This window comes from Herpailurus yagouaroundi, unplaced genomic scaffold, assembly GCF_014898765.1.
Source record: "Herpailurus yagouaroundi ecotype Mexico unplaced genomic scaffold, PumYag 190, whole genome shotgun sequence".
In the NCBI taxonomy this organism is placed as follows: domain Eukaryota; kingdom Metazoa; phylum Chordata; class Mammalia; order Carnivora; family Felidae; genus Herpailurus; species Herpailurus yagouaroundi.
This window is the reverse complement of record NW_024412421.1, coordinates 19425698-19440692: the sequence shown is the minus strand read 5'-3', so window position 1 is coordinate 19440692 and position 14995 is coordinate 19425698. Positions and strand designations below refer to the sequence as shown.

General features: G+C 45.5%; 1 protein-coding gene across 2 annotated transcripts in view; it reads left to right on the top strand.

The window, feature by feature from the left end:
* The first annotated feature begins 5058 nt into the window (after positions 1–5058).
* The window catches only part of GFOD2 (Gfo/Idh/MocA-like oxidoreductase domain containing 2), a 33792-nt gene continuing 23855 nt past the window's right edge, over positions 5059–14995 (top strand). Inside the window, exon 1 of one of the 2 annotated variants that reach the window (XM_040498389.1) lies at positions 5059–5281. In XM_040498389.1, coding sequence (XP_040354323.1) covers positions 5074–5281 — 208 coding nt within the window. In that variant the 5' untranslated portion in view covers positions 5059–5073. The remainder of the gene's footprint in view (positions 5282–14995) is intronic. The other variant, XM_040498388.1, reaches the window with a different exon arrangement.

Below are 14995 nucleotides of genomic sequence, written 5' to 3'. Positions count from 1 at the left end.
CCCCCCCCCCCCCCCCCGCCAGCCCTCAGTCTCTGTCTTCGCGTGCAGCAGCCTCTGACACAGTATTGGCTGGTTACTCTCATGTAGCGCCTTCTAGTTTGAAAGGGGGGTTTTGTTTTGAGGAGGGGTTGGGGTTTTTTAAATCTTTTTGTTTTTTTCCTCCTGACTGAGCCACCAGTATTTATCTCTGGAGAGCTTGTGCTGAGCTGGTTTCTGCTCATTTAGTGATGAAGCCTATCCAAGTTGGTGATAGCTTACTATTTTCATAAGTAAAAAAAAAAATGAGATTATATATATAAATATATATATTAAAAAAAGACACAGTATTTATCGTAGTGTTAGTGATCCAGCACCTCTTGGGTGAGGCTGTCCGGACACCATATGTTTTTATTTGAGACCAACTCATTAAAAAAGAATCATCTCTGTCACCTCAGCCAAGTGATTTGTTTATTTCAGGCTTCCCCTTTGTTGAGCCACAGGCCCAGCTGCAGCTCCTGGAAGCCCAGTAGGCTTTGGGGGGCCACTTAGTGGGCAGGTTTGCAGCATCCGAAAGGTGTGGGTCCCTAGGCCCCTGAGAGTTGGGCTGGGTGGACAACTATAGGGCTGAGGCTTCAGAGAAGGAATGAGTTGGTTGGCCCAGGGCTACACAGCAAAGCAAGGGAGTAGAGGGTCCTTGGCCAGCACGCTATCTACCGTTCTACCCTGCCTCTCACTGCCTACCTTGCCCCTCCCTTTCTCCCCCCACTCAGCATCCTGTTTTCCCTTGTTAAGATGGCCAAATAATTCATTTACTCTAAATTGATTGCCTGGAAACTACCTGCCTTTGACTCGAGAGCTGCTGTGTGTCAGGCTGCGGGGAGGATGTCTCCCTTCCAGGACAGAGGCCCTTGAGTACAGGGACTGCCTTCTTTCTGCCTGGATCTTCACCATCTCTGCACAGCTCTGATGGAATCCATGCTTTCTGTTGTGAAGCTAGGACCTTGTGGAGGCAGATACTTGGGCCACCAGTTGCTGGAGTGGATGGAACTCTTGACCTACTAAGCCAGGCTTCACTGCAGCTGTGCCAGGCAGCTCCCTGCAGCTTGGTCCCAGCCACTCTTAGAAAAGACTATTATGAGTATTTGTTGGCCAGAGGAAGGGACCTCATGGGCTCTACAAATGTCCTACCAGCCGTTTCAGATGGATCTTCACAGCTGGTGGGGTAGAAACAGTCCCGGTACTGCCATCAGGGAATCAGGAGAGGAAGGGCTGAGATGACTTTTGGGACTTGAGCAAGCCATCAGTGGAGAGGATTGACTGCCTAGGAGGAAGAAAAGGAGGAGGCCTACCCAGAGGAGCACCAGGAGGGGCTGGGCTTTCCCTACCTGCTTCATAGTGAGAGGGAGTGCACAGGTAGCCCTTGCCAAGGGGCAAGGCCAGAAATTGAACTTTGAGTCCTTGCCTGGGAAAAGGCTAGATAAGCTCCTGCTCTCTGGCAGCAGACATAGGGATGGTTGGTACAGCCTGAGATTCATTGCCTGTCACGCCCATAGCTGGACAAGAAATGTGACTCAGTTGGACCAACTGCTCGTGATGGGGGTAAGGGCCCTGGCCCTGTGCTTTCCCTGAGTTCTGCCTTGGGGCATGATCCTATAAGCTGCTGCTTTTTCTTGGTCCCCACCAGGGCCTTGGCTGGCACCCCACAGACCATGGCCTGTTGGAGAGGTGTTGTCATGTCTGTAAAGGAAAACTCATCCTGTGCGAGGCTGGGGATGGCTAGCTCCCAAATGCAGAGGTTAAAAACATCAAGGTGTTAAAATGATCAGAGCTGAGCAGGATTGGGCATTAAAACCAGAGGCTTTTTTTAGCTGGAATGGGGTTCAGAGACCATCTACTCCACCAGTCCTCTCGTTTAATAAGGAAACAGGCCTGGGAGATTAAATGACTTAGCCAAAGTCACAGAGCAGGTTAGTGGCAGAGCTGGGACTAACCTCATCCCCATGGGCTGTACGACACTGTTTAGTCTTGAAGCCAAATGGTGAGTGAAAGGCTTAGGCTGGTGAGGCCCCCAGCAGTGTCTAAGCAGCTGGTATCTTCAGGGGTGTGTCAGGGATGGGGATGGGTGGCTGGGCTTGAATTGTGGAGCAGCTGAGAGAGGGCCCAAGAGGGCCCGGGACAGCTGTGTGCTGCTTGGGGTTGAGTGTCCACCTGGCTCACGCTCAGTTCCCATGGCCATCTCCCCATTTTCTGTGCCTTATCTCTCTGTTTCAGCTGAGTCCAAGTTGTTTACTCTGTTCCTCTCCAGAGGGGCTCTCTGTCCCAATTGGACAGCTTACCTTTGGGACATAAGCCTTTGCCCCACAAGCCATGGAGAGGATCAAAACCAAGCTGCTTGAGTCCACTATCTTGCTGATAGTCCAGGGCTGCCTGCCAGCCAGAGGAGCCCCTTATGCACACCCAGTCCTACCAGCCTGCTGTCTGGGAGCCAACAGTGGGGAAGGCACCTGGGAGGAGCCCCAGTGAAGGGCTGGACCTGACCCAAGAGGACAGGAAGAAGACCTGGCTCTGTTGGGTCATCCAGCCCTGGGGGAGCAGCCTTCCCTGTTTACCTTTTCCCCTTGTGCCACCAGATGTTACCTTCCAGAGCAGACACTGGCAGATGATGCAAAGAAAGCCAGAACCTCTGATCCTCACCCACATGGGTCTGTGGCTGGGGGATAGGCTGCCAGAACAGGGACACTAAGAGATGGGGAAGTGGGGACTGCCCAGCCACCCAGCACCTTCCTACCCCTTAAGCAAGCACAAAGAAGATGAGGCAGAGAATTGTCAGCGCTGAAAGTTCCTTTGGTTGCTCACAACTCAGGTATGCATGCATGTGGCAGTCAGGCAGCAGAGCCCCCACTTGACTGCCAGTCCCGTGCACCGGACCTGTGGCCAGTTCATGGACTCTGGCTGCCTCAGGTGCCACCTCTTTGCATAGGGTTTTCCTCCATTAGTAACTACAGCTGAAACAGATGTCCTCCACATTGTGCACACTGGTTCTGCCTTTGTCCTTGGGAGTTGATACTTGGCATTAGCATGAAACTTGTGGGAGGGTTTAGAGAGAATTCTAACACAAAACATCCTATTAAATTGTACTTGAGAAATGAAAAAACTCCTGTTGTATTTTGACAGAATTATTTTTATTAAAATATACATCCATGAGCAGTCACGAGTGTCTAGTCTCTGTTTTGAGTCTTATTGGGGTTTGTACCCTATGTGTGGCACAGTCTGTTTTGACAGTTTGGCCCCTTCTCAGCCCACCTCTTAGGTTGCCAGGCCCCTGGTACCCTTCAGGAACCTTCAAGACTTCAGGTGTTTGCGAGAGCCCAAAGAGGATAGGAACTTAGGCTTCAGCTTTCTCCCCCCAGATAGCTTTCATCTAAGACAAACAAGGAGCAAATTCAGCTTCCAAAAGGTGGCCACAGGTCCTCCTGTCCACAGGGTAAGATTTTAATGGACTCCAAATACACTAATCCCAAACACTGGGTAGTCAGAGCTCTTCTGAGGGTTATTGAATTAGCTTCCAGGCAGTTTGAGGAGAAAGCACTCATACTCCAAATCCTAGTTCTGTTTACTAACTCTGGAAAATTAACCTTTCTCAGCTTCAGTTTCCCCACCCTTAAAATGTGATTAATCCTACCCCATGGAGGTAGGGGATTATAGCACATATAGGGCAGGCTTGACAGAAAGGGATACAGTACATGCGTGCTTCACTTGGTTATTTTATCAGACTCTTACTCGACAGAACTCTCTTAGGGAAAAGTTACTGTGCAGGGAAGAATGGAATGTTAGATTAAGAACAAAAGTCCTGGTTCCATAAAGCCAGAGTAGATTAATTTCTCTCCAGTGGTTCTCTACAGGGAGTGATTTTACCCCCCCCCCCCCCCCGGGAACACTTGGCAGTGACTGGAGATATTGTTGGTAGTCACAACTTGGGAGGAGTGCTAGGCTAGTGGCATCTACTGGGTAGAGGCCAGGGATGCTATAAACATCCTACAATGAATAGACAGCTCCCAACAACAAAGAATTATCAGGCTCAAAATGTCAACAGTGCCACTGTTGAGAAACCCTGTTCTAGGGTGAATATTGGGACAGAAACAGAAATATCAAGCACAAGCACATTTTGATTCTGCATGGCTGTTCAGGATCCAGGGGAAAAGATTAAGGGGATAAAACCCTATCAGAAGAGGGAGGTTAGAGGTTACAATTTCTCATCACTCTGGGAGTCTTCCATGCTCCTAAGGTGGCAGCAGTGGCAGGAAGTCCTGTCTCCTAAAGCAGTTGGACCCGGTTGGTCAGCAGTTCTGAGAATAACTGCCTCAGCTCAACTGACATATTCTATTGTCACAGGTTGCTCTGGAACCATGGCTGGGACACCTTCCTAATACCACCTGAGTGGGGGTCCAGACTCACCAGGAGTCAGAAAAGCAGGGGAGGGGTTCCCCATGTAGGAACAACCCCTAATCCTACATTTCCAACATAGCCTGTTTTACAGTAAGGCTTACAGGTTTCACTACTCCAGCGGACAATATGGTGAACTAAAGAGAAGTCTTGTTACAAAACGGTATTGACTTGGGAGGACACAGGCTCCAGTAAGGAGATCAGGGGCACTGAGGTCACTGTAGGACCACTAACATGTAAGTAACAACCGAAGAACACGCAAAGGAAGAGAAAGGAAAGAAAACAGGAACCAGAGAACAGAAAAGACAGAGTCATTAGTAGGAGTCAGGAGGCCAGGAAGTACGGCGAGTTCAAGAGAACTACCGCTTGCAACGACAGATCGTTGTGTCCAACACCAGACCTTCCTTCATTCCAGAACAACCAAGGCCCACCACAGTTCCCAGAACCTGGTTGTTTGTGATGCCGGACGGAGGTCCGAAACAAGTAGACGCAGTAACACACTCGCCCACCAGCCACCACCGCCGGAAATAAAGGACCTAGCCCTTCGGCTAACTAAGACACTTAACCTCCGCCCCTAAAGTGCGAGCATGCGCGCATGCGCAGCCCTCAATCACGGCCCCTCCCAGCGCAGGCCCACCCCCGTCAAGGAGCATGCGCAGACTACTCGCCGTCCCGCCCCTCCCTTTCCAGAGCTCCCGGTTCCTTAGAAACCAGGCGGCGCGTTCCCGGTGGCTGCGCTTTAGATTCCGGGGCCCGCGCGTCCCCGCCAGCCTACCTCTTGGCGGGCGGGTGGTGGTCGAGACCGGTCCGGACCCATGGTCTCTGGTACAGCGCGGGACGGGCGATGCCAGCATGCCAGGTGAGAGGCGGGCCCGCGGCGGCGGGTGAGGATGAAGGAGAGCGCGGGCATGGCGCGGCAGCCAGCGGGCGTCGACCGGGCCTCCGCGGCCCGGCGCCCGAGGTCGGAGGCGGGGCTGCTCATAGCCTGGGCTGGAGGGGGCAGTTCTAACTGCCACCGCGATCGCCGAGTTCGGGGGTCGCCCCGGAGTTTGTCCTCCCCACCGCAGAAATAGGACCTACAGATTTGGTCATAGAATTGTAGAATTTTGTGTCCTGAAGGGACCTCGGCCATGACCCATCCCTTTACCGGACGCGGAAACCTAGGATCCCCTGCCTCGTGCCGAACAGACCCTACCTGTGTGAGGACTGATGCTTTGTGGACGAGGATGTGAGGTGTGGAAGCCTCAGACAAAGGGCGCATAGGGTAGCTGGTACATCGTCTTTCAGAGTGAGATGGGACTTGTAGAAGGTAAATACTTTAAGGAAAGAGAGTTCAGGTGGCAGATGGGAGAAAGGACACTCCAGAAAGTGCAGGTGGCTCTGCCAGTTACAAAATGCCCACTGGCCAGGTCTCAATGGCCCTGGCCTAGCTTTGAAGCCCAGGAAGGAAGCAAATGGACTAGCGGAGACAAAAGGTGAGGTAAGGTGTTCCCATCAAGATGTTATCACACGAATGAGGTGGAAGGAAATGGGGGTGGGGAGATCAGGACTTGTGAATGGTTGTGTGAAAAGTTTACCTTCCCTCTGCTGCCAAAGGTAAAGAACGGGACAAGAATAGAAAAGTTTAAAGTTGCATTAGCTAGACAGCAGGAAAGGTTATAAACCATCTTATAGAAGAAAGTGGGTGCCCTGTGAGTATCCAGAACCAAGTTGGGGCACTGCCCAGAAGACTTTTGTAGGCTGTGGGGCATAAAGGTCTCAGAAGGAAGAGCCTGTAGAGTATGACCCTTCATTTGAAGGGAACGCTATTTAAGTTAGAAAAGACACTTAACACATTATTGAGATATGGAGAAGACAGTTGTCTTTGTGTTGGGGAAGCTAGATTCATTCTTGATAAGCAAACTCCTTTTCTTCTGAAAAGCTATGTGCACCAGGGAACAAAAGACTTTTTTTTTTTAACGTTTATTTTTGAGAGACAGAACACGAGTGGGGGAGGGGCAGAGAGAGAGGGAGACACAGAAACCAAAGCAGGCTCCAGGATCTGAGCTGTCAGCACAGAGCTGACTCGGGGCTCCAACCCACAAACTGCGAGATCAAGACCTAAGCTGAAGTTGGACACTTAACCAACTGAGCCACCCAGGCACCCCAGACAAAAGAGTTTTTTAATTAAGGCCATCCATTTTACAGAAAATGTAAAAAAGTACTGGGTTTTGACTTGGAATATGGAGACTGGACCAAGAGATGAAAATTTTCAGCAGACAGCTCTGTTGGACTCCCCATTTTTACAGTTAAAAATTCTGTTGTCAGGCTTTCTTTTAGCACCCGGTTGTCCTACTTTTCCTATGGAATGATTGGTCTGAGTCTGATCACTTATATTTATTTGAGGGGGAAATTCAGATATATGATTTCTTTAAGTATTACTAGAATCCACTAGTAGTAAGATTAGCAATAACACCCCTTCTCCCCCTTCAAAGACATAAAGATTTGTAATATGGTCAAAAGAAGTGTGTGATTTTTAGAAGATGGTCCCTGATTCTAATCATCAAAATCAATTTCTTACTAGCTTGATGAAACTAATTATCAACGTATATTCGATTTTGCAGTATGTTTTCTTTCCCCCTCAGAGTGATGAGATACATTTAAAGTATGATGGTGTTAATAGGTCAGATTAGTTTAAGAAACAAAACTTTGTCTTAGGTTCATAAATCACTGCCAGACCCTATCTGTGATGTTGTGGCTGTGCATTTTATTGATTTTTTTTCATCTGTGGAAATATTTTGTATAAAATATAGCAAGAGATGTAATGTGGTGTTATTAGAAGGGTTTGTAATCTGTGCGGAAAATTGGCATTGTTAATCAGATCCTGTCAGAAAAGCTTTATGAAAATCATTGTATTCTTTGTAGAAACTTAAATTACCTTAGCGCTGGCCCAGGTAGAAGACAGGCTAATAGGCCAAAATCAAGGTAAGATGGAAGGGAGTAATTACCATCTGTGGAGCTGGATGCTGTGTGGGATGCTTTGAATGTAAGTGCAAATACTTTCTTGAATGCGCAGTTGAAGAAGATATTGCGTAAATGTGGTGAGTGTGCCCCATTGATTGGTGTACATTTTTTGAGCTCCTCTGTATAATCAGAAAGACACTGATTTTCTTTTCGATTTTCAAACGAAAAGACGGACTTACAGACTCTTAAAGTGTTTCTGCGTTGCTATAGCAATGAAACTTCGGACAAATAATTGCTTAATATCAGCTCTGTTTTCTGGGGCAGCTGAGGGCAGTTATCAAATCTGACCTGTAATAAAGTAATCAGCAGTATTTAACAGGCCAACATACCAGATAAACCAGTAATGTTAACAGGATCTACTTTCACTGAACTGATTTTCTGGTTATACAGTAAGAGGAGAAATGCAGTAGAGATGCAGTGCCATCTGATAAAAGAAGTTGTAACACAGACGTTGGTGTTCAGAAAACACAGGAATCGGAGACCACTAACTTAGAAGTAGGAGAAGAGCCTTTCTGATGTCTGACAAGTCACTCAGGCATATTTATAGTAGGAGGTCCAATTCCTGGATAAATTCACTGTTGGAATAGGACAGTTTCTAGGAAAAAATTTCAGATTTTGCTATTTTTGAGAATTCATGTACAACATAGCAATGGAACATTATTTTTCTTAAATTAAAAAGTGGCAACTTTGTATTCCAAGAGAGTCCAAATATCCAAGTTACTTGAAAAATTTAAATGTTGGGTGTTTTTAAAAAGTGGGCTCATGAAAATCAGAATGATAAGAGATACTGAGAAAAATGTGAAAGCATTAAGACTTCCAACATTAACACTTACTATGAATTAGCCATTAGGTCAGGAATGAGCTCACTCGAGTATTATCTGTATAAACTGAGACAAAAGAAATGAGAAATGAAGTAAATATTTCTGTCTCACGGGATGGGAATAAACACTTAGATAATACAGTTTAAACATTCAGAAGGAAGAAATGAATATTCCTGCATTACTTAAATACACTCAAACTCTGTCCTTAAGCACTTGTTCTTTAGATCCTTCTCTTAGAAGGAAAGTTGCAAGTAGTGCCTTTGTCCTAGATACTCACAGTTTTCAGAGTAGCCATTGACAAAATGCCACATTCTTTGGGACCCAGGATAGACAGGAATTGCGGGAGAGATAGCTCTCCCCTGCCACTTCTCACAGCTATTCCATAAGGGTTTCTACCCGTCCTCTACCATGAAAGATTAGGAATGAAGGCTGTGAGGAATGGGAATGGAGTATCGAATGCAGTCCTTTTTCCTAGCTGGAGATAACTGGTACTCTCATACTGTCAGCTCTCAATTTCTCATGAGAACAGATAACCCCAAAATAGAACCTGCAACGCTTCTACTTGGCTTTGAGATTTACCATATCACTTTGCAACATCAGAATCTTTTGTTATTTACTTTCACAATTACATTTTGCTTAGAATGCTGGGGCACCTGCCTGGTTCTTTTGGGAGTAGAGCATGTTACTCTTGATCTCGGGGTTGTGAGTTCCAGCCCCACATTGGGTGGAGAGGTTACTTAAAAATAAAATCTTAGGATGACTGGGTGGTTCATTCAGTTAAGCATCCAGCTCAGGTCATGATCTCACAGCTTGGGGGATCAAGCCCCGCATCAGGCTCTGCCCTGACAGTGCAAGAGCCTGCTTGGAATTCACTCTCTCTGTCTCTCTCTGCCCCTCCTCACCTCACTCCCTCTCTGTCTTTCAAAATAAGTAGATTAAAAAAATAGTTCTTAAAAAATCTTAAAAAAAAATAATGTTAGGCAAATCTTACAACCTGTGGACCATAATTTCATAATGTGTATAATTTGTAGCAAAATAAATTGAAAATAGTACAGTTGTCTAACACTAGAGAAATAAAAAGCTGGTTCATGGAGTCAGTGAAATACGCAACCCTTAAAAACTGTGGTAACATAAAAAATGCTTATGTTAGAATGGGTACGTGAAAAAATCAGGATACAAAGTTATGAATACGGTTTAATCACAATATATTAAACAAATCTAAAAAAAAAACCCCAAAAAACAGAAGAACACAGAATAATTGTCTATGATGAGTATATATTTTAAAATACAAACCTTCCTGGGGCGCCTGGGTGGCTCAGTCAGTTAAGCGTCTGACTTCAGCTCACGTCATGATCTCACAGTTTGTGAGTTCGAGCCCCGTGTTGGGCTCTGTGCTAACAGCTCAGAGCCTGGAGCCTCCTTCAGATTCTGTGTCTCCTCCTCTCTCTGCCCCTCCCATGCTTATGCTCTGTCTCTCTCTGTCAATAATAAATAAACATTTAAAAAATTAAAAAATAAATAAAAATAAATAAAAAACAAACCTTCCTAAGAGTTTCTTGCTGATGTAAAAGATGATTTGGAACTTTCTTTTTGCAAGCCTTCATCCCTTCATACTCTCTGACTGCATTAAAGTTCTGGGGAGGAGGACTGGCAGAGGACAGCACTATTGTTTCCTGTCTCAGGTGTCAGGGAACCAAACAGTAGTGTGGTTACCTAGATAATGAATTTTCATGTGTATAAATGAAGGGTACACTGTACATCTTATGTGTTCTCTAAGACTTTTTTTGTTGTTTTAAGATTTTTTACTTGTAAGTAATCTCTATACCCAACATGGGCTCCGACTCACAACCCTGAGATGAAGGGTTACATGCTCTTCCTTCTGAGCCAATTAGGCACCGCCTAAGACTGTTTCATTGTTGTTGTTTTTGGTGCTTGTTGATAGATAGTCTTGAGCCTGAGGGTCTCTTCAGTGTGTTTTGATGGATGCTTTAGTAGCACAGTGTTCCAAAGTATATTAGAGGATGTTCCATGTGGTTAATGTTTTCTGCCTGGTGGTGTGGTGGTTCCTGCTAGGAAATGGTTATCATCTCTGGAAGACCTCTCTGGGAGTAGCTCTGGGAGCATGTGAGATAGAATGTTTGTCTTCTTAGGCATCCTTTGTTTGTCCGGGAGAAGGGGGGGGGGGGTGGTAGAGACAGCCATATTTCCTGTTACTTTTCAGCCTTTTGCATTGGTTGACAATCCTGTGCCAGTGGCTTATGTTTTGGAACAATGGAGAAAATGATTGAACATAGTATTCCTTATCCGATGTTATTTTCAAAATTAAATCAGTATGCTTAAATGGCTTGTTTTGGTTCCTCCAGGCCTGAGCTTGCTTCTGGTCATGGTGGTTATTCTTTTAAAACTATCTCTGTTTCTCTTTTCCTTTAATGGCTAATAACCCTAATATACTAAGGTTGTTATTCAAAGAACACTTAAATGTCTTTAAGTAATTTCCAAAGTGTTCTGGGGTTGTTACCAAAATACCTTGAAGTGTGAGGAACCTGTTTTCTTCTTAAAACCGTATAAAACCCAGTCTTGGTCCCAAAAGAGCTTAGAGTCTCAATAGTGAGACAAGACATTGTGTGTATCATTTAAATAATAACCAAAAAATCCTAAAATATAAAATGAATGGCTGTTTTCAGGAATGCATATCCCATATACATGCTGTGTTTTATAGCTGGTCTTCTCCATTACACATTAAACATCTCCCCTCTCCCCTGCCCCCCCCCCCAAAAAAAAGGTAAAAAGAAGAAAAGGTGGTATGACAAAGACTGTCCTGAGATTAGATTATTTTAGATTTCACATGTAATAGCTAGATGATCGTTAAATGAAAACACAGCTGAGGGGCGCCTGGGTGGCGCAGTCGGTTGAGCGTCCGACTTCAGCCAGGTCACCATCTCACGGTCCGTGAGTTCGAGCCCCGCGTCAGGCTCTGGGCTGATGGCTCGGAGCCTGGAGCCTGCTTCCGATTCTGTGTCTCCCTCTCTCTCTGCCCCTCCCCCGTTCGTGCTCCGTCTCTCTCTGTCCCAAAAATAAAATTAAAAAAAAAAAAAAAGAAAACACAGCTGAGTGTGGTCATGGCCTAGTTGATAAGCAGTTTTCTTGCATATAAGAAGGAGATACGTGGGGCATCTAGGTGGCTTAGTCAGTTAATGTCCAACTTTTGATTTCGGCTGAATTCATGATCTCATTGATTGTGAGATTGAGCCCCAAGTTGGGCTCTGTTCCGACAGTGTGGAGCCTTCTTGGGGTTAGATAGGTAGGTAGGTAGGTAGGTAGATAGATAGATACATAGATAAACTTTAAAAAAAAAAAAAAAAAGGAGATGTTTGTGAAGGGCTTTGGGCATTTCCAGTCACCAGAGAACCACTTCATATTTAAAGTGTTTGGTGACCAGAAGCCATGTAACACAGAGTTAGAGAATGACAGTCTGAGTTGCTATGCTCCAGGGTGCCCTACAAACGCCCTATACCCAAGGGACTCCTGGCTGGCTCAGTTGGTGGAGTGTGCACCTCTTGATCTCTGGGTTGCGAATTTGAGCCCCACATTGGGTATGGAGATTATTTTAAATCTTAAAAAAAAAAAAAAAAAGTCCCAAACTGAAATCCAGTGTCTATTACTGTCATAGATAAACCAGTTTTCCCAGGAGAAGAGTACTTTTCTCCATGTTGAAGGTGGAAAACACTTAGAAAACTTCAGTAAATTAAGTGTGCATTCTTGGTCCCTAGGTAAAACCAAAGTATGTAATACACCTCTCTACAGTTGGCTGTTTCACATGCATCACGGCCAAATATGCTTTACCTAAGTGATTTAAAAGTAAAGGCAGAGTCTTTGTTCACATGCCTGCTACAGTGAAAGATCTCTGAACACTCATTGTGTTTCTGTGTCAGATCAGTCCTTGGTATTCGGCTATGGGTGTAGCAAGAAATAGAAACTAAGCTCCAGGAACCTAGCCTGCCTGTCTAGATCACTGCTCTGTGTCCCACCTCCTGGCATAATGCCTGACTCATTGTGGTGCTTATAAATATTGGGGAATAAATGAGAAGAGGACTCTGGTGACTGGATAGTGTGCCACTGAAATGGGTGGGGGTGCGCAGAAGGAGGTTTGTGTTTGAGAGGAAAGACAAATTTGGGATGGGAGCAGCTGGTAGGTCACTTATGTGGGGATTTCCAGTCGACACTTAGACATTTAGTAGAGATAGAGCTGGAACAAGTTGTTGAGGCTGGGAATTGGAAGTTAATATTTGCATGAAGGTTATAGTGAAATTGAAGGATTAGATTATGTTGCTTCAAAAGAGAGAGGACTGAGGATGGAATTTTCAGGTAGATGTCAACCTGGAACTCACTGTTAAAGTAGTCTTAGCAAAAAAATAATCTTGTTCTTGCCAGATTTTCAAAAGCAATAAAGAACTAATATGGAGGGGGTGGTGCCTGAGTGGCTCAGTCTGTTAATTGTCCAACTCTTGATTTTGGCTCAGGTCATGATCTCATGGTTCATGAGATCGATCCCCATGTTGGGCTCCATGCTGGGCATGGAGCCTGCTTGGGATTCTCTCTCTCCCCTCTCCTTCTGTCCCACCTCCCGCCCCTATGCGCGCGCGCTCTCTCTCTCTCTCTCTCTCAGTAATAAAATAAAATCTTAAAAAAAAAAAAAAACTTAATGTAGCCAGTAAATAAGTACTTTTTCCTACTGTAATCATCAGCTGAAGCTAACTTTTAGACCTGATAGCAATCCAGATATTTCTGTGGGTGTTAAATTTTTTCTTTATGACCCAATTTAGCTGACCCTTCTGTAGCTTGGGTAGTTATGCCTCATTGAACAGGTCATTAGGTCTTTCATTAGTGCCCTCATAGGACACTTTGTGGACTGGAGCAGGGGGGCAAGGAACTGTCATCTTTGGCCAGCTCTGGGTGTGCCCCATCACGTGGTAGCTGCCTAACAGTTTACCATCATATCAGCTTGTGGACCTGAGGGAATAGCACATCTGTCCTTTGTCCTGTTTGTGTTTTTGCTGACAATGAGAAGGTAGGAATCTGTGACCATGTCACTGAGTCAGTGTGGGCACTGTTAAAATAAAAAACAAATCATAGGAAAATGAAACCTTCTCCAGAGAGCCTCTGGATTTTTGAAACCCAGGGACCAAAACATTTATCATAAGTAATTTGTAAAACTCAACACCTGTTTCTTTAGTTTGGCTTTTATTTTTTAATGGGAACATAAATGCAAGTAAAGAAACACTTTCATACATCTATCTGAAAGCAGTCCTGCCGAAAGCGTTCATGTTATCATATCACACTCTTAAGTACATGCTGTAGGTAGTCCCTCTGCTATGAACTTGAAGTTTAGAACTCAGGCTGCATATCCCCACTCCCCCTCATGTTTATGCTCTGATGATGGGGTGTGGTTGTCTTTCTCTTTGGGTCTGGCTCTTGTACTCAGGCATTGACCGCCTGTCTGCCATACTGGCTCAATTCCAGGTGTTAGGAGGGGCCAAAAGGAAGGCTGGGGGACAATTAGACACCTCTTTCTAATTAATTCTTGGTACATGACTGGCGTTGAAGGCCTGATAGAAGGCATTCCTGCTTATTTCCCCAATAGGTCCTAAGTTTTGCAAAACAACAATTAAAATTGACCTTCAGGGGCGCCTGGGTGGCGCAGTCGGTTAAGCGTCCGACTTCAGCCAGGTCACGATCTCGCGGTCCGGGAGTTCGAGCCCCGCGTCGGGCTCTGGGCTGATGGCTCAGAGCCTGGAGCCTGTTTCCGATTCTGTGTCTCCCTCTCTCTCTCTGCCCCTCCCCCGTTCATGCTCTGTCTCTCTCTGTCCCAAAAATAAATAAATAAATGTTGAAAAAACAAAATTTAAAAAAAAAATAAAATAAAAAAATAAAATTGACCTTCATGGTTTTATTTTATCTCCTTTATCATGCTCAGAAATTAAGCTTGATGCCTGGATGGCTCAGTTGGTTAAGCGTCTGATTCTTGATTTCAGCTCATGTCCTGATCTCACAGTTTGTGGGTTTGAACTGCATCGGGATCCTCTGCTTGGGATTCTCTCTCCCTCCTCTGTCTGCCTCTCCTCTGCTTACTCTCTCTGTCTCTCTCTCAAAAATAAATAAATAAACTTGAAGAGAGGGAGGGAGGCAGGGAAGGCAAAGAAGGAATTAGACACAAAAAGCTATTGTCCTCTAGCCAGTGCACCATCTATACAGGTTTAACCCTACTTCCCGATCTATTCATTCTCACACTTATTTGTACATTCATTCTTCAATGATTACTCAGCACCTACTCTGTCAACACTCTTTTGTCCTGGTGACAGCAGTGTGTGAGGTAGGCAAGATCCTGCTATCAGGACAGATGCTAAATAGGTGATCCCAGTGAATCATGATGGGCACTGTGAAAACCAAAGCCCAGGCTGCTGGGAACTGTAAGCTGAATCACTTAACCCAGCCTAGGCCATGCTGGGTTAAGATGTAAAGAAGTAGTGTTTGGGGCGCCTGGGTGGCGCAGTCGGTTAAGCGTCCGACTTCAGCCAGGTCACGATCTCGCGGTCCGTGAGTTCGAGCCCCGCGTCAGGCTCTGGGCTGATGGCTCGGAGCCCGGAGCCTGTTTCCAATTCTGTGTCTCCCTCTCCCTCTGCCCCTCCCCCATTCATGCTCTGTCTCTCTCTGTCCCAAAAATAAATAAACGTTAAAAAAAAAAAATTAAA